The sequence below is a fragment of the Zootoca vivipara genome, chromosome Z1 (genome assembly GCF_965207765.1).
Source record: "Zootoca vivipara chromosome Z1, rZooViv2.hap1.1, whole genome shotgun sequence".
NCBI classification, from domain to species: Eukaryota; Metazoa; Chordata; class Lepidosauria; order Squamata; family Lacertidae; genus Zootoca; species Zootoca vivipara.
This window is the reverse complement of record NC_142583.1, coordinates 73923712-73951683: the sequence shown is the minus strand read 5'-3', so window position 1 is coordinate 73951683 and position 27972 is coordinate 73923712. Positions and strand designations below refer to the sequence as shown.

At 52.8% G+C, this 27972-nt stretch overlaps 1 protein-coding gene across 1 annotated transcript; it reads left to right on the top strand.

The window, feature by feature from the left end:
* The first annotated feature begins 906 nt into the window (after positions 1-906).
* Positions 907-27729, top strand: CYP26B1 (cytochrome P450 family 26 subfamily B member 1). The gene is made up of 6 exons (XM_035103701.3): positions 907-2008; positions 6468-6692; positions 19751-20026; positions 20491-20646; positions 22188-22469; positions 23555-27729. Exons 1-6 carry the CDS (start codon positions 1805-1807, stop codon positions 23945-23947), a joined length of 1536 nt encoding a protein of 511 aa, XP_034959592.1. The 5' UTR covers positions 907-1804; the 3' UTR covers positions 23948-27729.
* Positions 27730-27972: the final 243 nt, after the last annotated feature.

Genomic DNA, 27972 nt, shown 5'->3' with positions numbered 1-27972 from the left:
ATTGCAACAGGGCTTGTGCAGGAGATCTTCCCATGAGATGCGGGAGAGGGTGGTCGGTTTCCCCCGTATCTCCTGAGATAGATACCTGTGTTGAAGCAAAGAACTGTTAAGAGGTGAATGCTTCCCCGCTACTCGCGCGCCACTGCCCTCTTTCCTCTCCCCCGCGCCCCAGAAAACAAAAGCAGAAGCGGTGGAGGGTACGGATCCTTCCGTAATGGAAGTCTGGGGACGTTCTTTTGGCTTCTGGGCGACAGTGTCGAAATGTAGCAACGGCTCGAGGGAGCTCCGTCCTGTGGCCGGCAGCAGTCCTGAGAGAAACGGTTCCTATTCCTTCGCCTTCTGTCGGCGGCGCTTCGCTAGAGAGACCGTTTCCTTGCCCTCCGCCACTCAAGGGATGGGGGCCACCCGGCGCACCCTCGGTGGTTCGTTGGTGGTTCCTGCCAGGGACGCTCCGGTCTCCCCTCGGGAGCTCGGCCGGCCGACTCTTCTCTCTCGGCGGCAGTAATAGCAGCAGCAGCAGCAGCAGACGGGGAGGGCGGCAGGTTGGGGGGTCCATGTGCTCCGTCGCCGTCTTCTGGCCAAGGGACGGCCCCACTCCGTGGCTGACCGACTCTCGGTGTGCTCTTCTCTCCGCAGGGACGGAGCGCCGACGGCTGGCAGCGGAGGGCGTCCAGCAAGGCTATTCGGCGCGTCTCTCTCTCCCGGCGGGCCCGCGGCCAGAGCTGGCACGCTCCAGCGCCCGGCCTCCTGCCCCCCTCCCGTCGTCGCAGTCGCCCCCGCCTCGAAGGGGAGGGAGGAGGGGCTCCCTCCCCGCCCGCCGGCAGAGTACCGGCCCGCGCCGCCTCTATATAAACACCCGCCGGGGCTGTTCCCCGCAAACTGGCGCGGCGCGAAGCGGCTCCTCCTCCCGACAGAGGCGCAGTGCTGGAAAGTGGTGGCAGCAACAGCAGCAGCAGCAGCAGCGCCGACGCCGTTGCCCTCCCCCCGCCCGCTCGCCCGCTCGCCCGTTCTCCTCCTCCTTCTCCTCCTCCCCCCGAGCCCGGCCCAGCCTAGCCCAGCCCGGCCCCCGGCAGAGGCGCTCAAGAGAGCCGCTCAAGTTGGACGGAGCGACACCCGCAGCCAGCCGCCGCCGGGCGCAACACAGCCGTCCTGCTCCGGAGAGCTCGCTGCGCCTTCGCTTGGGCTTTGGAGACGCGTCTGCTTTTTGCTCAGTTCCTCCGGGCCGGTTTTTTTCCCGCCCTCCTCTTCCTCTTGCTGCTCTGCTTCTCCTCCCCCACCCCCGTTTGAGTCAAACAAACAAACAACAAACAACAACAACCACCCTGCAGTCGTTATTTATATTCCCCCCTCCCCGTTTTTTGGTGCAAAACAAGCAGGAACCCCTTTCCTCGTTATTTGAGAGTTTCTGTGAAGTTTTTTGGGTTTTTTTTGGCGCAAGCCCGCCAGAGTTTGCAGCAGCAGCAGCAGCAGCAGGAAAATTGGGAAGAGTCGCTTTGGGGACGGGAGTTTCTTTGAGGTTCTTTTTGCCCCCTCCTCGCCTTTGATACTCCCCCCTTTTTTGCATTCTTTTATAAGTGGGGAGGAGCTGCTTTTATATCTCTCCCTCCCCTCCCCCCTCCCCAATCTCTCTAAAAGCCACAAATTGCCCAGAGCCGGGGCGCATTCGTTCCCCGGCGCGCCGCTCCGACGACTCTCTCTTTCTCTCTCTCCTTCTTCCCCCGCCAGCCCGGTGCGCGGCTCGGCGGCTGCCTCCCGCGGGGCGCCCCCCACACTCTCCTCAGAGGAAGCAGCGCCACCGGGCAAGATGCTTTTCCAGGGCTTCGACCTGCTCTCGGCGCTGGCCACCGTCGTCGCCTGCCTCGTCTCGGTCACGCTCCTCCTGGCCGTCACGCAGCAGTTGTGGCAGCTCCGCTGGGCCGCCACGCGCGACAAGAGCTGCAAGCTGCCCATCCCCAAGGGCTCTATGGGCTTCCCGCTCGTCGGAGAGACCTTCCACTGGCTCCTGCAGGTAAGCCCGCCTGCGTCGGGGGGCGGGAGAGCGGCGCAGACGCAGCCACGCTCGCCGGAGGGCCTCCTAGCACCGTTCCGCCGGGTGCCCTGGTCGGCCAGCTCCGGGGCAGCTAGGACGCACCATGTGGCTGCTGGAGGCTCCCCGCCGTCGTACAAAATGCGTGGCTTGCACAGTTGCTGCTTGCGACGTGCAAATCCCGCGCGCCCCGATCCCTGGCCCCTTTCCTCGAGAGTAAGTCCTGCGCGCGACAGTCGAGCTTCCCCAGGTCCCAGCCAATCCTTGAGGAGTTTGGAAAAGCGAAAGGTCTCTCCCCACCCCCTTCCATCCGCGCCGCGTGGTTCCGCAGCCTCGGAACGGGCCGGATCCGCTTAATGGTCAGGCGCCCTCCCTCGCAGCCGGGGCTCGAACTGGTGACCTCCCTCCAGCCGAGCGTGGTGCTCGGGCGCTGGGCTTGCCTCGGTCTCCTCCCCGTTTCCAGGAGGGCTCTCTTCAAAAACTTCTCCTAGCTAGCCTATCGAGTGTAGGAAGCCCCGCTCAGGTCCGAAGGCAGGCGCCGGCGTGGCGGGCTGCATTGCCCCTTTAAGGCGCGGGGTCTGTCTGGGGACCCCCTCGAGCCGCCAGGTAAGGACCGGAGGGAGGGGGAGGGCAGGGCTGGTGGTACTGTCTGTCTGTCAGCAGCAGCGCCTCGCTCGGACTCCGGCAGCTCCCTGCCTGGAATCCCGAGAGCCGCCCGGGTGATCTCGAGATTCGTTAAGCAAAGCAGTGGGGGAGCCCCCGGGTCGAGATAATCGGGAGATTAACCCGGGATTAACCTTCTTAAATGCTAAACAACCTCTCGAGGAACGCGATCACTGGTGTGTGTGTGGGGGGGGGGAATCCCGAGTTAAACCAGGAGGGAGATGCAGGGTGGGGAGCAGAGAGAGATGGTAGACGCAGCAAAAGACAACCCCCCTTTCAATGGGAAACCCATCAGCTCCTTGTCTCGCCCCTCTCCGAAATGCACAAACTTTATTACCTGTCCTAGAACCCTAAAACTTTGGGGAGGGGCAGCCCCTTAGGAAAGTATCTCTGTTCAGAGATGCTGCGACATGTCCATGGTTCATGTCTGGTTGCCTTTTCCCGTGGAGGGTGCAGCTCTGGAACACCTCCCGCCGTGATGGGTCCCCCTTCCGCCAGCTGCGGGAAAATCCTATTCTGGGTCCTCCTTTCTAAACTCAGATGTAACAGTATCGCAGACTTAGCATGAGAGACCTCCGTGCATGGAGGGGGCAGAGAGGGGAGCTCCCTGCCAGCAGCGGAAGGGTTAACTGCCCTCACTCAATAGGGCTTTATTTTTAAAAGAAATTTATCAGATTTTTACAGGGGGACCGAGAAAGGGTTCTCCCTTTTCCACAAGGCTCCATCCAAACAGAGTCCAGAGCTAAAAATACAAAAAAAAATTGTATAAATTGGACTCCGGCTCGAAAACTCTCGCCACATAAAGGCGGCCTTTGTACAGTGATGGAAATGTTGTACAAATAACCCTTTATTAATGCCACAAAAAGTACTTTAATTATATTTACGCAGATCAAGAAACAGGGTCACCTGAACATCTGAACTTCACAACTGTGCTTTTGTTTAAAAACACACACGGGCGCACACCCTCCGCCCCCCCACCTGCCCCCAAAGGCTCCGCCACCCTCTTCGCTTAGAGACCCTGCAGCGGCTCAGGGGAGAGACGTAGAGCTGGATTTAAAGGGGCAGATGCCTTTGCACAGTTTCTCCGAAATTTTATAGGGCACGTAAACCCCCTCAAAAGCCTGATGTTGGCATTGGAGGTGGGGGAGGTACGGTAGCAGAGGTGTGTGTGGGATGTGTGAGGGGTGGGGAGAAGGCAGGGGAGGAGTGCTCAGGTCGCCTTTCCTTGCTGTCACGCCCCCTCCCCTGCTAAGGACCGGACCGGCATGTGGGAAAGTTATTAAAAGCCCCAAACTGTCCACTGACTTAGCCAAGGATAATTGCAGTGCATTAAGGCAGTCGGTCCACACCCCGCCCCCGCCCCGAAAAACGCACGATTGAAGAAGCTTTATGGGGTTGGAAGCAAAGGGGAGAGGGGCGGTTGTGGAGTGGGGTGAGGCGGTTCTCTTACCGTTGTTAATTTGGGATAGGGGTCTGCGTAAAAACTGGTGGAATTAAGTAAGCTCAGACGCGTTCTGTGTATTCATTCCACCAGTTGCCTGAATGAAACGAATCCCCCCCCCCAATATTTGGGGGAGGGAAAACTCCTCATGCCCTGGCTCCTTCCCCTTTCAACCCTAAGAGGGCAAGGCAAAGGAGAGGGCAGGATACCCCCCTTCCCACTGACCATTAGCCAGACTCTGGAGGAGCCAGCAGTGCGAACCCTCCCAAGCTATGCGTGAGATCTGCCCCTTGCATCTGACCCACATAAAATCACCTCCAGGGCACACCTGAAGCACGTGATTCCTCCCAAGGAATCTTGGGAACTGTAGTTTCCTCAGGGTGCTGGGAAGGTCCGCTGGGTGCACATCACCTCACAGGTAACTGCATCGTGATTGAAGGGCCTTTGTCAAGGTTCCTAGCGAACCCCAACTCCTCTTTTCAGGGCTTAGGAGGTCAGAATGTGCACCTGAGCATGTGCAGAGAGTCCTTTCCTCGCCACTGAGCCATTGCAATGACCATCTTTCATAGCTTTGGTTGGGACAGGTCCTCCCGGTCAGGCTAGAGCCCCAGAATTAAACACAGCTTATTAGTGCTGATTATTAAGCCATTGCATCATTTGTGTTCCTCACAACCATCCGGATAATGTGGAGACAGCCTTGTGTTCATAGAATGGATGAGGAACGGTGGTCTGTCAGTTGTAGGCCTGTTAGAGCTGTTAGGCAGTGGAAGGGACTCCCCTGGGAGGTGGTGGACTCTCCTTCCTTGGAGGCTTTCCAGCGGAGGCTGGGTGGCCCTCTGTCATGAATGCTTGAGCTGAGATTCCTGCATTGCCGGGGGTTGGACTGGATGACCCTCGGGGTCTCTTCCAACTCTACCACCCTATGCTTCTAGAGAACTGGTGGATGAGAGACGACATTGCAGTATCCCCCCTCCCCCATCCCATCTGCTGGTGCCCTTACTTTTTTTTTGGAAGGGGTGTACATGTTCATTTGTGACATGTAACTTGGCTTACTTCCTGAAGCCATCTATCTGCTCAGGCCTCTGTCTGCAGGAGCTCTGCTGTGCCCACAGGATCTGGAAGATGTTTGTGGGCTTGACCAGGGAAGAGGGCAGGTGAGCTGAGGGAGGGCTGAACTTGGATCTCCTCTGCCCAAGCTCACCGAGCGACAGGGGAGGAGGAGAGCCTCACCAAGGGTTGTGGCCCCAGCCCCAGCCCCCCTCCCCTGCTCTGCTATCTGGGCTCTGCAGGATACATTTCAGCAGGACTGCAGTTCACAGTTTCTTCCCTAGATCAGGACCACCCCCATTTCTCAAGCATTGCCCACTGATAATATTTCCAATGCTTCACCTGTCATTTATTTAGAAACGTTCTGGTTTGGGAATCTGTGAATGGAGGATTCCTTTTCACAGCCTCACCTGCTCTGCTCCCCTCTAATGTCAACCCTTAGCATTTACATTGCCAGCCAGTTTTAAAAGACCCTCCACCCCCACCCACTGGTGCGGGGTAGAGATGCAAACACTGTGACTTTGCGGGCTGCAGCTAAAGTGAGGCTCAGGGTCAGTCCTCAGCATCTCCAGGCACTAGGGCTGAGAGAGACCCTCGTCTGAAATCCCAGAGCTGCTGCCAGTCAGTGTAGGTAATAGTGAGCTAGATGGACTAGGTATACAGCAGGTTCTTTTTCCTTTCACCCAAAGTTTAGCAATTTTAAAAGACATGACACTAAAGAAAAAAAGGGCTGTGGAGGGAAAAGGAGAAGGTGGCCCAGAATTCTTAATGCTATGATAATATTCTTATATTCCTGCTTCTTAGCCCCCTGCTCAGGAAGAAGGCTGGGGTATTGACCTTTGTGAACTGAAGAGTCTCTCCCCAATTTTGATTATACCCTGCACATAAATGCTCCTTGAAATTATGGACCCACTCATGCAAGGTGGTTGAAGGAGGGTGCCATGGATTGAATGCCCCCACCCCATGCTTAAACTCCCAAAGGAAGGCAAGGACATGATTTGAGCCAGCCAGAAAGCCACACTCTCTGCACCAGAGCCCTTCTCCCCAATTCGCTCCGTGTGTAATGCAACAAAGAAAAGACACTCTGCATATGTTCAAAGATGCTTTATAATCCCACATATTGTGAGTCTGGGCTGGGCGCTGTGGGGAACTGTGGCTTTGGCAGGCTCACAGAGCTGAGATGAGGGGGGGGGGAGGCAGAGTGCTTTTCAAATATCTGGGGATGGTGATGATAAAAAGTGGGGCGTTTAGATGCCAACTTAGGAGGGTTTTTCCGGTTTCCTCTTTCAGGGCTCCTACTTCCAGTCGTCGCGGAGGGAGAAATATGGGAACGTCTTCAAGACCCACTTGCTGGGCCGCCCCCTGGTCCGGGTGACGGGTGCCGACAACGTCCGCAAGATCCTGATGGGCGAGCACAGCCTGGTCAGCACCGAGTGGCCACGCAGCACACGGATGTTGCTGGGGCCCAACACCGTCGCTAACTCCATCGGGGACATCCACCGGCACAAGAGGAAGGTAAGGGCCGCAGGGACAGCCTGCCTTGAAGGAGCATGTGTATGTGAGAGGGGATAGAAGAGCGGGAAGGGATCAGCCGGGTTCATCCAACTCCCTGCAATGCAGGAATCGCAACTAAATCATCTAGGCGGAGGGCCTTCTCCGTGGTGGCACCCACCCTGTGGAACGCCCTCCCATCAAGGAGATGAGGAACCATACCATTTTTGTACTTTGTTTTTTTATATATGTTGGAAGCCGTCCAGAGGGGCTGGGGCAACCCAGTCAGATGGGTGGGGTACAAATAATAAAATTATTATTGTTATCAGTGCTTTTTCTCTAGAAAAAGTGTACAGTACTCAGGCTGTAACTCACCATGAAGTTGCTACAGTAAGTGCAACACTTTTTGACAACAACAAAAAAGAGGTACCAGTACTGTGTGCCCCTGAGTACCCCCTTAAAATCACTGATTATTATTATTATCCCTTAGCACAGTGGCTCTCAAAGGGTGTGGCAGGAAAGGAGGGCAAGTGTGGCAGGAAGATCCAAGGACAATCAAAGAAGCATTGAAACATTCCAGTGTAGCATTGTGCAGTATAGTATCAAAATAAATTATTTTTATTTGCAGACTATGGATAAGGTATCTTTTCAAAATCAAGCACTGCTAGTTGTTTTCCTCCCCTCCCAAATGTATTTCTTATGAATAATAATTGAAAAATCGGTGTGGCACGAGCAAATTTTTATTCTGAAAGTGTGGCCCCGAGAACTCCCCCCCCCCAGAACGCCTGCCTTAGCGAAGGGAGATTGCAGCTTGAATGTTGGGATGCAGCCAGAGAGATCACTTCCAATCTAAGGTGCCCCGTGACCACAATAAAATAAGGATGTGCTTCCTCTGGAGCAAGTTCAAAACTGAGCTGTGCTGCAAAGCTGCAGTCTCTCTCCCGACCTCAGCCTTACCTGCTAAGAGTTGTAAAGGGAGCCTTTCCCAAGCCAACTAGTAAGTTAAGTTAGCTGTGCTGGCCCATTACAAATAATAATAATAATAATAATAATAATAATAATAATAATAATAATAATAATAATAAAAAATCCAAAGTCCATTTTAGGGCAATGCTCTTGTGGTTTGGAGTTCTCCTGAACTCTTTCTTCTCCTGTCACTGGATGGGAAGCAGAGCTAGGAAAGGAGGCAGCAAAACGGGGTGCTGGCATGGAGCAGGTGCCAAGGCTTCATCTCTCCCCGCAGTCGCTCCGTTTCCCATCTGGCATGAGAAGAGTTCGCTTAACGAAGAGGTTGCCCCAATATGGATTTTGGAAGCAGGAAGTGTTTTCTCAACACAAAGCTTCGGGGTGTGTGTGTGTGTGCAGCATCTGCAAGACAAAGGGCTCAGCAATTCACAGAATTGTAGTTGTGGTAGAGTTGGAAGGGGCCCCAAGGGGTCATCTAGCGCAACCCCCTGCGGTGCAGGAATCGCAGCTGGCTCAGTCATTGGATGGGGTGAGCCCCACCACTTTGAAGCGTCTGAGCATGTGCAGAGTGTGCCCGCCTCTCCGTGCGGGCTAGAGGCCGAACTCCTCCATAGCCACCTGAGGGCTGGTGGGAGTTGTAGTTCAGGGCCCCCTTGGGGAGGGCTACTCTGAGTTCAGTGGGTGTCTGCATCAGAGAAGGAGGGCATTTGGACTGGCGTGGTGAGGCTTATCTGTTGATGTGGGGTGTGAGAGTTGCCCCCCCCCAATAGTAACTGTGGCAGCGATCTCTGTCGGTGGTGGGGTCCCTTTTGCGTGGGCATTTCGAGGAGTGGGGGTGGGTCTCTTCCATCCGACGTCATCTTCTAACGCCCCCCCCCCCAATGTCCCTAACGCTTTGCGGGCTGCGGCTTCTGCCACCTCCCCTTTGCCCGCCCCACGTGGGCTTCCTCTCTATCTCCCCCCCCCCTCCGGTGTCTCAACATTCGACGCGTGGGACGCGGCGGCGGCCTTTGAGGAATTTAAAGGGGCGATGGGACGCCGCCGCCGCCGCCGCTTAGCCACGCGTTGCGGACAAACGCCCGGTGGCTGCCCCGCACCCCCACCTCGGTTTGGCTTCGCTGACTTGACACGGTAGTGGGCGAGGGGGGTGTCGGGCGGCGCATCCACACGTGGCGCCCCCCTCCCCCACGCGCACGGAGAGCCCTCCCCCCCCCGCCGGTCGCCGTCGAGTAGCTTTGCGCGCGGCCACCGTCCGTTAAGCCACCTTGTGAAGCTTTACTCGCGAGCAAGCAATAGACGCAGGTTCGCGGCGAGCTTCTTCCGCAGCAAAAGGTTGCGAGGCGGCCGCCTGCCGCCGGGTGGCTTCAGTCGCGCTTCTGGCCTTCCAAGGGGTCGGTCTCTCTCGACGACCCTCCCCACACTCTTATGACGGAAAAGCTAGTTTGAAGCGGGTATTTTCGGAGGGGATGACGCGCGCGGGCCCCTGAGCACGTGCAGAGCGCTTTCCCCAGCAAACGCAGGGAAGCGGACCGTGCCTTTGAGACGGGCAGCCGGGCGGGCGTTCCCAGGAAGGGCTGCCTGAGCCCCGGAACCTCTTGCTGGCCGTCACGGGGGCTTTTGCAAGGGTGGTGGGGGGTGGGCTCCGTCGCTCTCCGGCCCGGGGGCTCCGCCGAGGCCCCGTTGAGAAGCAAGCGCCCCGGCCCGCCCCCTCCGCCGACCCCCGCGGCGAGGCTGTCTCGGCTGCCGTCGGGGAGCCGTCCGCGGGCTTAATGGCTTTCGGGTGTCCTCCTGCTGAACGGCGGGCGGCGGCTCCGCCCCTGCCTGCTTCCCTCCGTCGGCGAGGCCGGGAATCTCCCCGCCGGCTCCGGCAGCCCCTGGCAGGCGGCACGTGGGGAAGTTGAACTGTAGTAACCTGGAAGGCGCTGTGGCGCGCCGGCGGCTCCAGCCTTAAAAGGGCGATGCCCCAGGCGGGACCACCGCGCCGCTCGACGGCTCCCGCGTGCTCGCCGCAACTAGAAGAGCACCCTCCCTCTCCATTTAAGCCCCAGAGGCTGCAACTGGCCCAACGTCACTCACTGAGCCTTGTGGCAGAGGCAGGATTTGAACCCTGGTCTCCCAGGTCCTAGTCCGTATTTAATCCCCACAACATCCCTGTAAGGTAGGACGGAAAGTCAGCAATTGGCCCAAGGTCATCCAGTGAGCTTTGTGGCCAAGGGAGGATTGGAGCTCTGGCCTCCCGGGCCCTAGCACAACACTGTAACCACCATGCAACGCTGCCTCTTCCTTGATGTGTCCCAGTGTGGTGCCAGTGTGGTGTAGTGGGAATCTGGGGAACCGGGTTCGCGTCTCCGCTCCTCCACATGCAGCTGCTGGGTGACCTTGGGCTAGTCACACTTCTCTGAAGTCTCTCACCCCCACTCACCTCACAGAGTGTTTGTTGTGGGGGAGGAAGGGAAAGGAGAATGTTAGCCGCTTTGAGACTCCTTCGGGTAGTGATAAAGCGGGATATCAAATCCAAACTCTTCTTCTTCCAACATGCAACTTTGTCAGGTGTTCTTTGCTGCAGAAAAGGGGAAAATAAATGGCAGAAGGTCAGAGCCCGTCAAGGGGCTCAGCCCAAAGGTTCTTTCTGCAGCGCCTCTTTAGGGAGATTGCTTCTGTGTGATTTCAGGAGAGGGGTCCCTTTCAGCCTTGGTGCCAGGGGCCTAACCCTCCAGATGGAACCGTTTCCTTTAGACGAGAGGGCGGGCTGCTGCCTCTCCGGGGCTGCCCTTTAATTATGGCATTTCCAGATTGCCAGGGTCAGGTGAGTTTCCAGGTGTTGGGGGCCTTCCACGCACTGCTGCTCCTGCTACGCCTGCCTGCCTGGCCTTTGAAGGATGTGCTCCCTGCTAGGCAGCGCCCCCGCCCTTCTCAAGCATCTCCTTCCCTGCCCCAGGGCTGATCAGGCTGGTGACTGAGGGGAAGCTCCCTCCCCTCCCTGTACATTCCAAAGGCCAAGCAGGCGATGGCCCCGATCCTGCGGGAGCCCCTCTGAAATAAGAGGTGGGGAGCTCTGTGTGTACAGTACAACAGTACAACCTTCCCTGCTCTGCGTAGCTTCTTGCCCAGAATGCTGTATGCAAAGTACTGTAAGGGGTTTTAGGCAAAAGCGATGCATTGCAGCAATTTATTCGCATTATAGGATTTTGTAGGATTGTAGAGTTGGGAGGTTCATCTAGTCCTGCCCCCTACAATGCAGCCTTAGTCGTTTTCTTTTTGCACAGAGCGTTGTCATCTGCTCACGCGGCACCCTTCCTTTCCCCACCCCTCTCTATCCTCTGCATTCTTCCTCACAACAACCCTGTGAGGTAGGTTAGGCTGAGAGAGCATGGCTGGCCCAAAGCCACCCACTGGACTCTCGCCCAGCCCTCCTTCTATGGGCTCCTCCAGCCCTTTTGATTAGTTGGGATGAGCCCTTGAACCCTAATGGTGCCTTGTGGACTCTCCTTCCTCGGAAGCTTGTAAGCAGAGCTGTGATGGCCACCTGTCCTGTGTGATTTAGCTGAGATTCCTGCATTGCAGGGGGTTGGACTGGATGACCCTCAGGGCACCTTCCAACTCTACAGTTCTATGATAAGACAGAGAGGGGTGTGAGCACAGAAGGGTCTGTCTGTCTGGAATGTGGTACCCTATGGCTGGGTGCTAAGGCAACAACAAACACTTGTCTCCCAGTCCCTCTTGCTTGTGTTCCTTGCATCCTGAATCATCCGCCCTGAACATGTGGCCCTTGAAAAGTTGTTCAGGAGGGCATATGGCCCTCAGGCTGTCTTTGCTCCCCCTCCCCTGTGCCTGGAGTTTACCAATGTTCTCCCAGGTGTAGCACCCCTCCTCTTTTGGATCCCTCCCCGTCCCGTCTCTGTGCAAAGCCTTCTGCTGGTCTTAAGAGCATCTAATGCTCTGGCCCCACCCATTGAGCTGTGAATCCTGCATGGCAGGGGGCTGGACCAGATGACCCTTGGAGGTCCCTTCCAGCTCCACAATTCCATGATTTGGGCATCCCATTCAACACTGGGGCTCAAACTGCGTTCCTGTGCATGGCTTTGGAAAGAAAGAAAGAAAGAAAGAAAGAAAGAAAGAAAGACCAGCGATTCTGCCTCTCTTGCCTGACTCTTAGGGTGCCAAGCGGCAGCTGGAAAAGCTGTTTTTGGAGAGAGTTTTTTCCTCCTCCTCCTCCTCTCCCCCCACTCCCCGCCCCATCTCCTGGGCCAAGTGCAAGGCCAGGGAGCCCTCTCTTTGTTTTCTGTTCCGCTGGAGCTGGCAGACTCCCGAGACATGTTCTCCTGCTTGCGATCACGGCCCCAGCAGCCAAAAATACCGGCATGTAAGATTTGCAAGGCCACTGAACCATCAATTCGGGTATCCTGTCTTGAGCAGCAGCCAGTGCTGGAGGCCTCGGTGCAAGCGCTGTGTGGATGCGGCTTGGGAGCTGGCCTGTGGGTGAGAAGGAGGACAAAGCGCTTTCAGAGTCTGGGTTCCTCGCTGCTACCGGGAAGCCTGAATCTGTCCTCTGATCGAAGCACATTGCTTGGGGGCTTATGTTTTGAGCACTTGCCCTGTCTGTTCCTTCAGACATATCCAAAAGCTTAGCACAGCCCCCCTTTCCTCGTAAATTTACGGCAGCGGGTTGCCCAGTTCAGAGTGCCTGGGAGCTCTCTAAGCAGGTCCCAGGAATTGTGCTCATTTGATTTGTTTTACTCGTTTTAACGGAGGAGCACATTTGGGCACGCCAGAGAGTGCGCCCCTGGACCTGCTCCCTCCATGGGAAAAAACAAATATGGGTGCTGTTATTATTATTTGTTCCATTTCCATACCGCTTCATATTTTTAAGGAAACGGATCTCAAAGCGATCTACAAGCCGCATCAAAATATCAAATAAGTCATTCCAAAATAATAATAAAAATTGCAGAAGAAGAATCAAATGCAAAATATTCATTCAAAGCAGTATAAAAGAACAGGAAACTAAAGCATTATCTTAATATTTTTTTAAAAGCCAAGGTCAAGTATAGAATATACATTTAATGTAGCAAGAATGATGATCTTTTTATCTTAAAACATTTTGAAATAATAAACATTCCTAAAGGAGAAGACACATTTAAAACAGCGTGACTAGTAAGAGAATAAAAGGCCAGGGTTTGCACACTGAAACTTTCCCACTCATAAAATTTATTTTATCTTTTGCCATGTATACACCTTTTCCCTCCGAGGAACTCAAGGTGGTGTATACCCCCACAACAACCCTGTGAGGTAGGTTAGGCTGAGAGGCAGTGGCTGGCCAAAGGTCACCCACTGAGCTTCATGGCTGAGTGGGGATTTGAACCCTGGTCTCTCCCACGCCCTAGTCCAACACACAAACCACTACACCGCCCTGGTGCTCTTTACTTTGAGAATTGGTGCAGCGTGGCAAGGGGGACAATCCAGAAGTGAGCTGTGATGCTTTCAGGGCTGAGAGGGTGCCCATCTGCAGGCCGTGTGTGCGTCCTCCTGTGTGGCTTTTCCACCAGGGTGTCACTGGTGTGCAACTGAACTGTGGTGCATTATGTGCCGTGTGGCTCAGATGTGCACAGAAAGCGACAAGCCAGCCCACACAAGAAGGCCACTGTGGAGACGGGGGCCTCATCATCCTCTTAATTCTCCAATTTGTCAACATATTTTTGGAAACCTGTTCTGCAAAACAGTAGCCCGGCGGCTTGGCAGCACCATATTGGTGACAAGTGAGATCAGTCCTGTGATCTCCTGAGTTGTGGACAGGAAGCAGGTGCAAATAGGTCTCAAACGCGCATTAGTCTTTTGTGCTGCAGCACTACATCCCTGGCTCAATTTCAGTGTGTTGTCCATTGTGGGCTTTGGGGGATGCTGGAAGCATATCCAGACACCCTTCCAGGGTGCCACCCAGTGGGGCTCCCTTGGAACCTGTAAGCTCTACCCGCTAGTGTTCACAGCCCTGCTGCAGTTCATCCCTTGGATCTCACATCCCAGGATGAAAGAGAGGTGAGTCAAGAGCGCTCGGCCTTGCCATGGGCGGCTGATTTCCTCTTGGCTCCCTCGAAACCTGGATTCACCCCTTCGGCATGCAAACAACTTGGAGGTTGAAGCGAGTTCACTTGTTGTCGGAGGGCAGCATGATCACGTAAACAGGGCTGGTGTTGACTTTCGTTTGATGTTTCCACTTAAGAAAGCTTCCCTCTGCTGCAATTGTATAGAATGGGGCTGAATATTTGCAGGAAGATTGTATCTGGCAACTGCAGCTGGGGATTTGTGTGGTGCCAGTCTCGATCTGAATTTTACTCTCCACCCAAAGGTCACCCGGAGGCCTCCCCTTTCTCCCCCCCCCCCGCCACCCCGACCCAGAAAAAAAAGCTAAACAAGAGGGAGGCTCTGAGGTTCCCAGCAAAGACTCATGTGTCGCACATACCTGGAGCGCACTGTACATCCTGCCGCCGAGACACCGGTGCAAGAATGTTCTGCCTAAGGAAAACCATAAAGCTTGAAATATCCTGTTTTCATTCCACTCGGTGGCTCGGTTGGACGTTTAGAGTCGAGATCATTCAGCCCCTCTTCGGAGCAAGCGGCTTCTGGTGTTGGCTGCTGCAAGGGGCCCCAGGAGACTGGCAAGGGTTGCCCCTTTAGCATTGCAGACCACTGTCCTGCAAAAAGCTCCTTTATGCAGTGTACCGTTAAACTGTGGAACTCCCTCCTGCAGGAGGCAGCGATGGCCACCAACTTGGGTGGCGCCAAAAGAGGATTGGACCAATTCATGGAGTACGAATCCTGTTCGCATCTGGTTGGCTACTGTGACAACAGGGTGCTGGACTGGGTGGGCACCTTGGGCCTGATCCTGCAGGGCTCTTCCATTGTCCCAGCCTCCAGAATGTTCCAGTCTGGAAGGCTTCGCACCGATGGTCCCAAGAAAGGGTTTTGGGGTTGCAGATCTAAGTTCACTTCCCAGGGTGCAAAATACAATTGAGGTCAAAGGGATCAATGTCTGATTAAACATACTTAGCAGGATTGCACCATTAATTTATCTTCCACGCCCCCCTTTTATTGTTGGCCGTCTCCCTTTCCAGTGGGGGAGGATTTGGGGCACAGACTTGTTGCACAAATTTGCCTCAGATTTGGGTATGCTGGTGTCGACACATAGATGTCTCTGGACAAAGGAAAGTGGCAAGAGCCTTGCAGGGAACAAGTGCTTTGCAAGGTACCCTGTAAAAATCCTTTTCTGATCTTTATTTTTTTAAAAAGTTTTAATAAAGGGAGTGGCAGGAACTCCAGAGCACAGCAAATTAATTGAAAACAATTAAGACCCAGGATTTGTCCTCCCCCACCCCCAAAGACCACTAGGATCCAAACTCAAATTACAATCGCCCACCAAAAAAATGGGTATTGCCAATACCAAATGACCATGCACCTTGAATTAATGTTAATATGTTTCCTAGGTTAAGTGCATTGAGTTCCTTCTCCTGCATTGCAGGCGGTTGGACTAGATGACCCCAAGAATTCCTTCCAACTCTACAATTCTATGATCTTATGACGCTTGCCATACTTGCGAAATGAATTCTGAAAACATGTGGATCCATTCCAAAGGGTTTTGAACACACACCCATTAAAAAAGAAAGAAAGGAAAAGGCTCGTAGCTGTCAGATGATTAAAATGATGCATTACAATTAGCCTCACCCTTTCCATAGCGGGATTCGTGAGTGCAAGGATTGTGCTGCAGGGCTGAGCGAAAACATTCTGTCACCCCAAGCGCCTCCCCAGAATGATCCCAGAGGCATCTTTAGGATGAGAATTTCAGAAAGCGGGTGGCTGTGTATGAGGAAGGGCCACACCCCAGCATCTTTTCCTTATGTGCTCCTCTCGGATCATGTGGTCTAGCCGCTTGGGCAGTAAAATGTCTTGGGGAAACCATTACGTTCTGCCTCTAAAAGGATCACCGCCATGAGCTGGCCCTGCCGCCCTAGCTGATGTGTAAAAGATGTTGTCGGGAGCATCCAATGGGACTGAAACTCCACCAATGGCAAGAGACCTTTGTCTAGCAGCGTCACTCCAGAAAACTCGGATAGAGTGTCTCCAGCAGGCGTATAAAAATATCACCGGCTCTGTGCAATTTCTGCACTCGGAGACATAATAATTAACAACCGATTCCACAACTTCAAAAGCTCCCAAATTTCAGACATTCCTGCTGAGTGGCTCCAGGGTTGGTTTGGGTTATAGAGTTCAGTGGAGTGTTCCATGTGAAATGTATCTCAGCCCTACCACAACGTGTGTGATGTTACTTGGCTTCCCTTGAGCAAGTCTGGGGCAAGACCACCTCTGTCGTAGTCTCCCAGGTAGCAGGGAAATGTGGGGAGGGAATGAAGCACAGTTTCACAATGTCAAGGGGGGCAAGGTGAGGTGGGGTGGTGGTGGCATAGGAGAACCTCTGTGTGGATCTAAGTGACCAGCTTCCTTGCCAAGTCGATGCGTATTTAATTATGGGTTGCAAGGCTCAGGACGGATAAAAGAAAGTCATTTATTGTGCAGTGCATAGTTAACTTGTGGAACTCGCCTGTGCAGGAGACAGTGACGGCCACTGACTTTGTTGGCTTTAAAAGAGGATTAGACAAATTCATGGAGGAGGAGAGGAGTCTTGATGGGCTCCTAGCTCTGCTTGACCTCGATGCTTCTGAATCTCAGTTGCTGGAAACCACAGGAGGGGAGAGTGTCGCTCTTGTGCTCAGATCCTGCTTGCTGGTTTTCTGCAGGCATCTGGCTGGCCCCTGTGAGCACAGGATGCTGGCCAAGATGGGCCACTGGCCTGATCCAGCAGGCTCTTCTTAGCATTTGCAGGAGACTCCCTTTTGATTGTGGAGAGACCCAGCCAAATATCGCCTTTGTGCCTGCTTTGCATGATAGATAAAGACTCGATTGCTACATGGTGCATACAGTCTGGATCCTTGATTACTTTTGCTAAAGAAAGGCTCCATTTTTTTTAACACCCCCTCCCCTGACTGCTTAGCAATTGCATTGTTCCCCCTCTGCCAATATCTACCTTCAGGCATCACAGGGTGGCCTTGCAGAAGCAGAGAGCATGGCTTGGGCATGTCTCCTAGTTCTTTCATCTCCGCTCCACTGGTCAGGTCTCTGCCTCTGCGATTCCCAGGACACCTGTGCAGTCTAGAAGGCGGCGGATGGCCTGTTGGGGTGGGGGTGCGGGGGGGGGCGGAATAGGAAGAGCTATTCTGCAATTGCTCACTAGAGGGCGCAGGGGTATTAATCTACAAAGGTAAGAGGGGAATGCAGAGAGCCTGTTGGGATTTCCACAGGGGGATGATTTTTCAGAGCCCTCTTGCCTCTCCACATAGGTCTGCTGCCCGAAATCCCAGAGAGGCACTGCTGCCAGTCAGAGTCAGCGATACTGAGCAGGTGGACCCAGTGGTCTGACTCTGTATGCAGTAGCTTCCTCTGACGCAGTGCAGCCCAGACCTCTCATGGGCTTCCGTTTCCCTGTTGAGCTGCCCAGAGGACTTCTGGGCGGTATCTAAATATTGGAAGTAAATAAAAAGAGGAAAGAGAAATGTGGCTGATCTCCTGCACCGGCTTGTGTGGGACCGGGGTGGGTTCTTCGCCTTCCCTCTTGGCAGGCTTCCTTTCCTACAGGGAGACCATAAGAGCCTGCTGGATCAGGCCAATGACCCACCTAGGCTGGCATCTGTTCCTGTCCTCTCTCCACACCTGAAGGCAGCGATGTTTCTGAAAAGCAGTTGCTGGAAAGCACAGCAGGAGGAGAGGGCTCCTGAGCTCTGATCCTGCTTGTGGGACATTTTGTGTCCCTTTTGGAGAAGGTCAAACTCTGGCCTGAGATCCCAGAACAGACTCAGTTTTGCTTTTCGTTTATTTCTAATGCAGGGGAGCTTATGCCTCCCACCAGGACTTTGGGGTAAGATAGACCCCTAAGAGGACAAAATTGGGTGCCCCCCTATATTTATTTTCACATTCACAATCATTCCTTTTGGTACAGTTGCTTTCTTATAGATCTTCTTAGTAGGTACCTGTATAAATACATTATTATTTACTGCCCCCTGGGCTTGGTGTCCCCAGACTGCCCTAAATCTGGTGCTGCCCCCACCCCCCCACCTAGGAACGCAGAGCAAGTCAGGCTTAGCCCTCCTTATGAAGCAGGCATTGTTGGCGCTGAAGCAAAGGCCATTAAAAAACGGGGGGTGTTATTTGACTAAACAAAACCAGAGCAGAAGGCGCCCCGTGCCGTGCCGTGGCAGGGCAGAGCTGCCTCCAAGAAACAGTTCCTTTTCCTGGGCAGATCCCAGTGGCTGAACAGATCTGTGTGCGTGGCTTCAGGGGGGAATTCTCTCTCCCGCACAGCTTGCAAAGCGAGGCTCTTGGAGCAAGGATCTCTCCAGCCCTGCAAGCGGAGAGGTCCTTGCTTCCTTTGCCTTCCCCAATCTCCAACCCCCCCACCTCGCAAGCCCTCCTTGACACGAGCCAGATTCCTGGAGACGGCTGCATCGCACAGGGCCGCCTGAGCTTTACCTTGGCGCGTGCTCCCCGCTGCTACTGGAGCTGGGGGGCGGGGAGGGGGGCAGATCATGGCAGTGGCAGCAGCGTCGCACATGTCAGTTAATAAAAAGTAAGCAAACACTCTCCTTCCGCCCAGGATTCCCGCCGAAGGGCGGAGGGAGGGCGAGAGAGGCAACACAGGGCAGAACATAAATATCAGGACTGGAGAGACTGCCGCTTGCAAGAGTGAGGCTATGGGAGCCTTGAAGGAGAACAGAAGAGCCTGCAGGATCAGGCCCATGGCCCATCGAGTCCAGCTTCCTGTTCTCACAAAGGCCAACCCGTTGACCCAAGGGTAAACCCACAAGCAGGATCCAAGCACAAGAGGAACACTCTCCCCTCCTGCGGCTTCCAGCAACTGGTCTTCAGAAGCATTGCTGCCTCCTAACTATGGGGGCAGAGCGTAACTGTCATGCCGAGGAGCCACTGATAGCCTTCATGAGTTTGCCGAATCCTCCTTTAAAGCCATCTTTAGAAGGAGAGGCTGCCGATGGCTCCTAGCCATCCACAGTTGGAGGCAGCAAGGCTTCTGAAGACCATTTGCTGGAATCCATGGGAGGAGAGAATCCTGCTCTTGCGCTCATGTTCTGCTCCCTGGTTTCCCACTGGCATTTAGTTGGCCACTCTGAGAACAGGATGCTGGGCTCGATGGGCCTGGGCTGATCCAGCAGATGCTCTTCTGATGTTCTCATGCAAGTTCCATAGTTTGTGCTGTGTGAAGAAGTATCTTATCTGTCTTTTCTTGGTGTTCAGATATTTGAGTCATCAATGCCATTCCCCCCACTTGGCCAGGAGGGGCAAGGCTGGTCCACGACATTTCTCTGTGCCAGGGCTCTGGTATTCAGAACCAATGTTGCTGCCGCCAACTGTGAAGACAGAACGTTGCCATCATGGCTAGTGACCATCCATAGACCTCTCCTCCATGAATTTCTCTAATACTTTTCCAAAGGCAACCTGTGGGAGAGAGTTCCATAGATTAACTTGGACTTTATTATGTCTCTCCTGAATCTTTCAACTTCATTGGCCATCCATGAGTCCAAGTGTTACGACAGAGGGAGAAAGCATTTTCTCTCTACCCGCATTTCCCATGCTGCGCATAATTTTACGAACTTCTCCAATGTTGCCTCCTACTTGCCTTTGCCCAAACCCTGCAACCTTCCTTTGTAGGGAAGCAGTGATTCTTGCCTGTGCCGAATGGCAGCCAAGGAGCAATGAAGCCATTTCTAGTGTCAGGTGGCCTCTGCCTGCCTGCCTATCTTCTTAGCGCTCAGGATTCAATGCTCATAGAATCATAGAACTGCATAGTTGAAAGGGAACCCCAAGGATCAAGTAATCCACCCCCCCTGCTATGCAGGAATCTCAGCTCAAGCATCCTTGACAGATGGCCATCCATCCAACCTCTGCTTAAAAGCCTCCAAGGAAGGAGAGTCCACCACCTCCCCAGGGTGTCCGTTCCACTGACAAACTGTCAGAAAGCTTTTCCTGGTGTTTTCCTGAAACACCCGTCCCTTCCATTTCAGGTGTTCTCCAAAATCTTCAGCCACGAAGCCCTGGAGAGCTACCTTCCCAAGATCCAGCTGGTGATCCAGGACACCTTGAGGGCATGGAGCAGCAACCCGGATCCCATCAACGTCTACTACGAAGCCCAGCAGCTCACCTTCCGCATGGCCATCCGGGTCTTGCTGGGCTTCCGGATCCCGGAGGAAGACCTCAGCCAGCTCTTTGAGGTCTACCAGCAGTTCATGGAGAACGTCTTCTCCTTGCCTGTGGACCTGCCTTTTAGCGGCTACCGGAAGGTAAGAGACGCCTTGGTTAGGAGAGGTGGCTTGGAAGAAGAACATTTGGGCCTACAGAAGGTGCTGGGTTCGATCCTTGGGATGGAAGTGAGCAGTTAAGCAGGCGATGGGAAGGGGAACAGTCTCTGTGCCCAAGACCCCAGAGAGCAGAGTAGACAGTACGGGAATATACTGACCTCACTGTTGGGTAGTGTTAGAGCATCTTGGAGCATGTCCAAATGGCTCTGATTTTGGAGGGTCGGCTGGGCTGTTTGCCCTCCCTCTCCCTGCAGGTGTGGGGTGCTTCACCTGGCGATGCTGTGATTCCTGCATTGCAGGGGGCTGGAGCAGATGACCTTGGGGTTTGCTATACTTTTGTGATGCTCCAGGAGAGGCGCAGCTGAGAGTGAAAAGAGAGCAGGACGTGGGCTTTGCTCTGTGGAAGCTGCTTTTTCTGGGTTCCAACCTCCTCCTTTTCCCTCCAGGGAATCCGTGCTCGAGAGCTGTTGCAGAAGAGCTTGGAGAAAGCCATCCGGGAAAAGCTGCAGAACACGCAGGGCAAGGACTACTCCGACGCCCTGGACCTCCTGATTGAAAGCGGCAAGGAACACGGCAAGGAGCTCACCATGCAGGAACTGAAGGTAGGCTGAGACTGGGTGGCCGGGAAGAGGCAGCCGAGGTGGCCGCAAGGAGCCCTTGGCTCTTGTTCTCGCACAGGGAGGATGGCAGGATAAACACCGGCCTCTCCTGCAATAAAACAACATGGTCGGGGGAAAGGGCTGTAGTTTAGTGGCAGAGCATCTCCTCAAAGGTATCTCTAGGTAGGGTGGGAGAGAACCTTGCCTTGGACCCTGGAGAGCTGCTGCCAGTCAGCGTAGACAATATTGAGGTCGATGGGATGCAATGGTCTGACTCTGCATCATAAAGCAGCTGCCTATGTTGCTCTGCCTTCCCATAGGAACTTGGCCAACCTTCTCCAGACTGGGGACCTCTAGGTAATTTGGATGCTAAGTCACAACAGCCCCCAGTCAACACCAGCCATGCTCTCATCTGAAGGACCTGGAGGGCAGCAGGCTGAAGGGGGCTGGGCTTCTCTCTCCTATATTACCACTGTGAGAAATGGTTTCTTTAGGAGAGGAAGGCCTGTGCCTTGTCTGGCTTTGCACATCACTTCAGCTCTGGATATGCCCTGGTGTCTGTCACTTACCATCGCTGCTTCTCACCTCCAGGGGGGCTGGGAGGTTGGGGGTCACAGGCACACGAGTGGGTGGGTGGGGTGGAGCTCACCTCAGTCCTGCTCAGTTCAGGGGCTTTTGATGCTGGTGGTCTCATGGCTGCTCTGCTGAACAGCATCAGCCACACACGGCTCAAGTGTTTTTAATTGTTTTTATTTAGGTGATTGTTTCTGGCTGTTTTTTATCGTATTGTTTTATTTCTGATGTGTTTCCTGCTCTGGGTCCCTTTGGGAGGGAGGGCAAGAAATAAATTAAGTCAATCAATCACTTAATCAATCAAAATGTGTAAAATCTGTTGGAACTTTAGGGGAAATTAAAAGGATTCCTTTATTTAAAAAAATGTATACACCCCTTGGCTGCAAAAAGAAAGAAAGAAAGAAAGGAAGGAAGGAAGGAAGGAAGGAAGGAAGGAAGGAAGGAAGGAAGGAAGGAAGGAAGGAAGCCACCTTAAAGCAGTTTACAAAGAAAACAAAATCATTAAAAACAACTCATTCAACTAAAATGCGCATCCACATTTTACACGTCTGGGGAGCCTTGTCTAAGCAGGCAGCAGAAAGAGTACATGAATTGCCTGCCTGTTCTCAATAGGCAGGGAGTTCCAGAGTTTAGGTGCTGTCACACTGCAAGACTGAGTGCTTCCCAAATGTGTGTTGGGTATTATGTGGGGCCTGTAAGAGTGCCAGTTCCACAGGCTAAAGTGGTCCAGCGGGTACCTATAAGGGGTAAGGCAAACTTTGATAAGGGGAACGAAAGCCCCCCCCATCCCCCCCAGAGGGCAAGCAAGCTGCTTCCCTGGTCCCAAAGCATTCCTATAATGCAGGGGCGCCAGAATGGGGATTTGAACCTGCGACTCCATGGGTCTGACCATGGCGCTCTCTCTCTCTCTCTTTCTCTCTCTCTCTCTCTCTCTCTCTCTCTCATAACGCACATCTCTCTTTCCCTTTCAGGACGGCACCCTTGAGCTGATCTTTGCTGCCTACGCCACTACGGCCAGCGCCAGCACCTCCCTGATCATGCAGCTCCTGAAGCACCCCAAGGTGCTGGAGAAGCTCCGGGAGGAGCTGAGGAGCAAAGGCATTCTCCACAACGGGTGCCTCTGCGAGGGCTCCCTCCAGATGGACACCATCAGCAGCCTCTTCTACCTGGACTGCGTCATCAAGGAGGTCCTGCGGCTCTTCACCCCCATCTCCGGAGGGTACCGGACGGTGCTGCAGACCTTCGAGCTGGACGTGAGTACGGGGACCTGCCTTAGAGCCCTCTAGCATCTCTGGCTCGCTGCGTGAGGAAGGGGGCCTGGCAGGAGATCTGCTGCACATGGCATGGGGTTCAGTTTTGTTTAGAGCAGAATGCCTTGCACAATTGTGCCTGCATTTATTTGCTTCCCTGTTGCTTTTCCATAAAAGTTTCCCCAGGCGACACGCCTACCAAAATGGAAAGTCACCAAGTGCACAGCAACTTAAAGAGATCCCTCTAAAGTGATCTGGCCCCTAGCCACAATGGCTGTGCTCTGGCAGGCATGCTTCTGAATGTCTGTTGCTGGAGACCATAGGAGGGGGAGGGGGCTCATGGGGTCAGATCCTGCTTGCATAAGGGGCATCCGGTCTATCTTAAATATGTCATTTAATTGGTGAAACTGGAACCAGTCTGTTAATAAGTCTCTTATCTCATCATAATCTTTTGGTTTATTTGTACCTTTTATTTGCAAAACTAAAAAAAATGTCACCGGGGGGGGGGGGAGGAGAACACGAATGCTAAAACATTCAAAAGAACCAGGCAGAGGGCCTTCTCGGGGTGGCGCCCACCCTGTGGAACGCCCTCCTATCAGATGTCAGGGAAATAAACAACTATCTGACTTTTAGAAGATGGTGCTGACTTTTAAAGCCCTAAATGGCCTCAGCCCAGTATATCTGAAGGAGCGTCTCCATCCCCATCATTCAGTGCGGACGCTGAGGTCCAGCTCCAAGGGCCTTCTGGCGGTTCCCTCCCTGCGAGAAGTAAGGTTACAGGGAAGCAGGCAGAGGGCCTTCTTGGTGGTGGTGCCCACCCTGTGGAACACCCTTCCATCAGATGTCAAGGAAATAAGCAACTATCTGACTTTTAGGAGACATCTGAAGGCAGCCCTGTTTAGAGAAGTTTTTAATGTTTGATGTTTTATTCTGTTTAATATTCTGTTGGGAGCTGCCCAGAGTGGCTGGGGAAACCCAGCCAGATGGGCAGGGTATAAATTATTATTATTATTATTGTTAACCTGTAGTAAACTGAAAACAGATTCAAACTGAATTTAAATTCTCCTCCTCCTCCTCTTCCTCCACAGGGCTTCCAAATCCCCAAAGGCTGGAGTGTCATGTACAGCATCCGGGACACTCACGACACGGCTCCCGTCTTCAAGGATGTGGACGTGTTTGACCCCGACCGCTTTGCCCAGGGCCGCACAGAAGACAAAGACGGCAGGTTCCACTACCTCCCTTTTGGCGGTGGCGTAAGGACCTGTCTGGGCAAGCACCTGGCCAAGCTGTTCCTCAAGGCGCTGGCCATCGAGCTGGCCAGCACCAGCCGCTTTGAGTTGGCCACCAGGACTTTCCCCCGCATCACGCTGGTGCCCGTCGTCCACCCGGTGGACGGGCTCAAGGTCAAGTTTTTCGGACTCGACTCGAACCAGAACGAAATCTTGACAGAGACAGAAGCCATGCTGGGTGCCACTGTGTAAACCGGACCCTCGGTTTGCTTTCTCTTGGTTGGGGAGGTTGAGGGCCCCCAGAATGGAGGAATGGAAAGGAAAAAGCCCAGCCTCCCATGGACGATGGAGACCTCTCACCTGCCACCTCTTGGGCAAAGCCTTCTCCGATGAATATGCCAAAACGACGGTGGCGCATTAGTGCGAGGGGTGGGCAGGCGGGGGACAGGTTGCGGAGAACACCTGGATGGATTCTGTTTTGTTTTGTTTTGTTTTGTTTTAACACTAAACAGAAGGGGATTGTCTTGGCTATAAACAGTATGTAAATGTTAATATATGCACATATATATATATATCTATATCTATAAATATATAAATATAATCCGAAACAGAGGCGTTTTTGTTGCAAGGAGAGGTTCCTCGCTGCTCCTGCTGCTGCTGTCTGCTGCTCTTTCTTGGGGTTAAGGACCCCCTGCTCTTTGCTGCCCCCCCCTGAGGTATGGGTGTCCTGCCCTTCTGTCAGAAGCCTTACCTGACCGGGGTCGGGGTAGCGAGTGACCTCTGGCAGATCCTGACCTTCGAAGCATCAGTGTTAAACTGGTCAGTGACCTGCGACAACATTTGGGAAATATCTTTTTTTTGGTTTTGCTTTCTTTAGAGAGAGTGGCCATGAGGACCCCCCTCAGTGGGGTCTGGCTAAAGTCAGTATTGTGTATTGGTGGGCGGAATACCTTTTTGCGTTGCTGTACCTACCCTATGCCTCCAGGAGATACCAGGATGCCAGCTTAAACAGGGTCTGGCGTTGAAACTGCTATGCCATTCGTATTCATGCTTGCAGGGCCTCAACACCACATTGATGCTCAGCTCCTTGTGTGTTGAAGACGCGCATGGGGAAGTTGTCAGAAAAACGGCTGAGGAAGAACATTGATTTCCCCCCTTTTAAATCATCCGGAGGCTTAGGCATGAGTTAGGAGCCCATCTTCAGCAGAGCCTTGGGGACTTGGGAGTCTTTGCAGTTGAGACTCCTTGGCCTGTTCTTCTGGCTGATTTTAAGACACCTGTTTTAAAATCATTGCTGTGGAAATGTAACACTGAAGAACTGGCCTGTGGACTCTCCTGAGAAGAAGCTTCTCTGTGCCTGGGGAGCACCAAAACTCTCCGATCACCAGCCAAATTTCAAAGCCTGTGGCCACCTCCCCTTCTAACTAGGATGACGAGGGTCAGTGACAAATGTCAAGAATGGGGTTCAGGAGCAAAATACGGTTTTCTGGAGCTGATGCTCTGCCGCCCATGTTGAAATCCTCTGTTGGTCCTATCCTGCCATCCACCATCCAACCCAAAGCTATGGTGATCATTGCATCGAACTTCCCTTATGCACAGTTGAGCGTTTAATGTGCTCTTGCGCCCTTAAGCCAAACTGTTGTTACTTTGCAAGAGAGAGAATCCACACACTCTCACACACACCCTGCCATGGGGAAAGCCCCCATCCCTGCTCTCCCCCATCTATTTAAGGAAATTTCTATTTAAGGAAATGGGTTTCCATCCTTTGGGGCCATCCTTTGAATTCAGAACAATGGTTGCCCACATTGTTAGCCATGTTTACCACCAGGTTGTTGTTGCTGTTGTTGCTTTTGAAAAAATAATTACATTATTATGGATCCTTGGACCCAAGTAGTTGCTCTGACGTGTTGAAGGCTCTCGGATCCCGTAACTTCCTCATCAGTTGCGGGACTTCAGAACCGGTCATGTCTGAAAGCAAAGTTCCAAACCTTGGAGAAACAGGGTAAATTCTGGAGGCAGGCGCTTTCTGTGTGTAGCTGAAATAATTTTGAGCAGCCCTCCCTGGTTAGCTGAGGTCAGCCACGAGAGTTCAGGCTGTGGCCAGTTTGCAGGGGAACTCTCAAAGCCCCTGGGACTTGTGGATCGCAGGAAGGAAGGAAGCAAGCAAGGAAGGATTTTTTTTTTTTAATCAAAGCCAATTCAAATGCCAAATCATTAGCTGCCATCTCTTGGGTTGGACTAACCCACCTCATAGGGTTGTTGTAGGGACAAAATGGGGGGAGGAGGAGGGGGCAAGCCATCTAGGCTGCCGGGAACTCCATGGAGGAAAAAGTGGTATATACCTAAATCAGGCATCCCCAAACTTCGGCCCTCCAGATGTTTTGGACTACAATTCCCATCTTCCCCAACCACTGGTCCTGCTACTAGGCATCATGGGAGTTGTAGGGCAAAACATCTGGAGGGCCGCAGTTTGGGGATGCCTGACCTAAGTGTAAGAAATAAATGAAAAAAAGCAAATAACTTCCTTGATGGGCTTAGAGCCCTGGCACTTTCCCCACCCAAAAATTAACCACTGCATGCTGAGGGCCCGACTTGAGCCATCGCTGTCCTTCAGATGTTTGGGGCAAAGCATTTGGGGGGCGCCAGGTCTCGTCTGCTGCTCCCACCCTCTTTTTCACTCCTGGTGAGGCACGAGTCTTAAGATGCACGGGAAAGGATTGCAAACCCCGCTTTAGCTGAGATTCCTGCATTGCAGGGGGTGCACCAGATGACCTTCGGGGGTCCCTTCCAACTCTACCATTCTATGATTCTAAAGATAAATCCACCTTTGCCTTTTGTTTCGGTTCACAAGATCAGCTCTGGCTTCCCTTCTTCCCTCCCTAAGGTTTGCCAACCTGTTCCCTCCCACAGAACAGCAGACCTATGCTACCCCCAGCTATATAAAAGTGCTGAGGTTTGTGTCGGGTGGGCAACTGGCGAGGCTGGTTGCTGGGTAGTAATGGGGGGGGGGAAGGGGGAGAAATATAAGAGGCATACATTTATAAACTTTATATATATATGCATACGTGTGCGTTGTATCTAGGCAAGAATAGCTCCTGTTTGATTTACCATTCCTAACTAATATAACTTGACTAAAAGAATAAAAGATATTAAAATTGTTACTGCAGTTTGCAGGATGAAGCACTTTTGAGTCTCAGAATATGTGTCTTGTCTTGTGTGTCTTTTTTAAATTTGCTGGCACAGTTCCAATTTGCTATATTATTTTATACACAAAGGTGGCGTGGTGTTTTTTTTCCCGTTCTGCGTTTATAAACTTATTATTGTTATTGTTATTATAAGTACTATTTTTGTTATAATTCAAAATAGATATTTAGTATAAAGAAAAGTTCGCCTGTTTCTTTTTTTAAGAAAAAAAATATTTGTTATTTAGTAAAGTATGGAATATCTCGCCCCTGTTCTGCCTCCTCCTTTATTGTAAAACAACAAGAAAGAAAGAAAACTTGTCTGCAAGGGAAAAGAAAGCAATTAATATGTTTTTATTTGCATGTGACCCAATATGGAAGGAGTTGCGGGGGGTGGGCGTCTCCTGTGGCAGCCTCCTGGCAGTGAATGGTTAGAGTGCCCTTTCCCTAAGGGATGTGCAGGAGATACTCCCCCCCTTGCCATTGCTCATGTTGTGTCTGTCGTTTCTTAATATTGAAAGAAATAAGCACCTGTTGGGTAGGGGTATTTCGTGGTGCCGTGTGAAGATGTGCTTTGTGTCATGTGGTTTCTTCATGTGTATATAATATTGAGCTCAGTCTACCTGGAATCTCTGTCTCTCTTTCATACGCTCGGCTGAAAGGACCAGGAGCCCGGCTGCTTTGCTTGGGTGGGGCTCCCGTCGATTTCACTGGGGGCACCCCAGCAAACCCGCCCCTGTGACATGTTGAATAAATGGATGTTGTGTATTTTGTGATCTTATAAGGGGGGGAAATATCGATGTGGCTATTTTATAGACTTCCATAATAATAATAAAAAATGTTGAATCTCCATACCTTGCTATTGTCCTTTGTTTCAGACTCGAATCGGTTGTTCTTCCTCTCTCACAACGCTAGAAGCTTGTGGGTGCCCAATGAAGCTGAATTCTGGAAGATTCAGGGCAGAGGAGGGGAAGTCCTTCTTTATGCAGAGCATAGTTAAACTGTGGAACTCCCTCCCACAAGAAGCAACGATGGGGAGTAACTTGGGTGGCTTTAAAAGACAATTAGGCCAATTTATGGAGGAGGAGAGGGCTA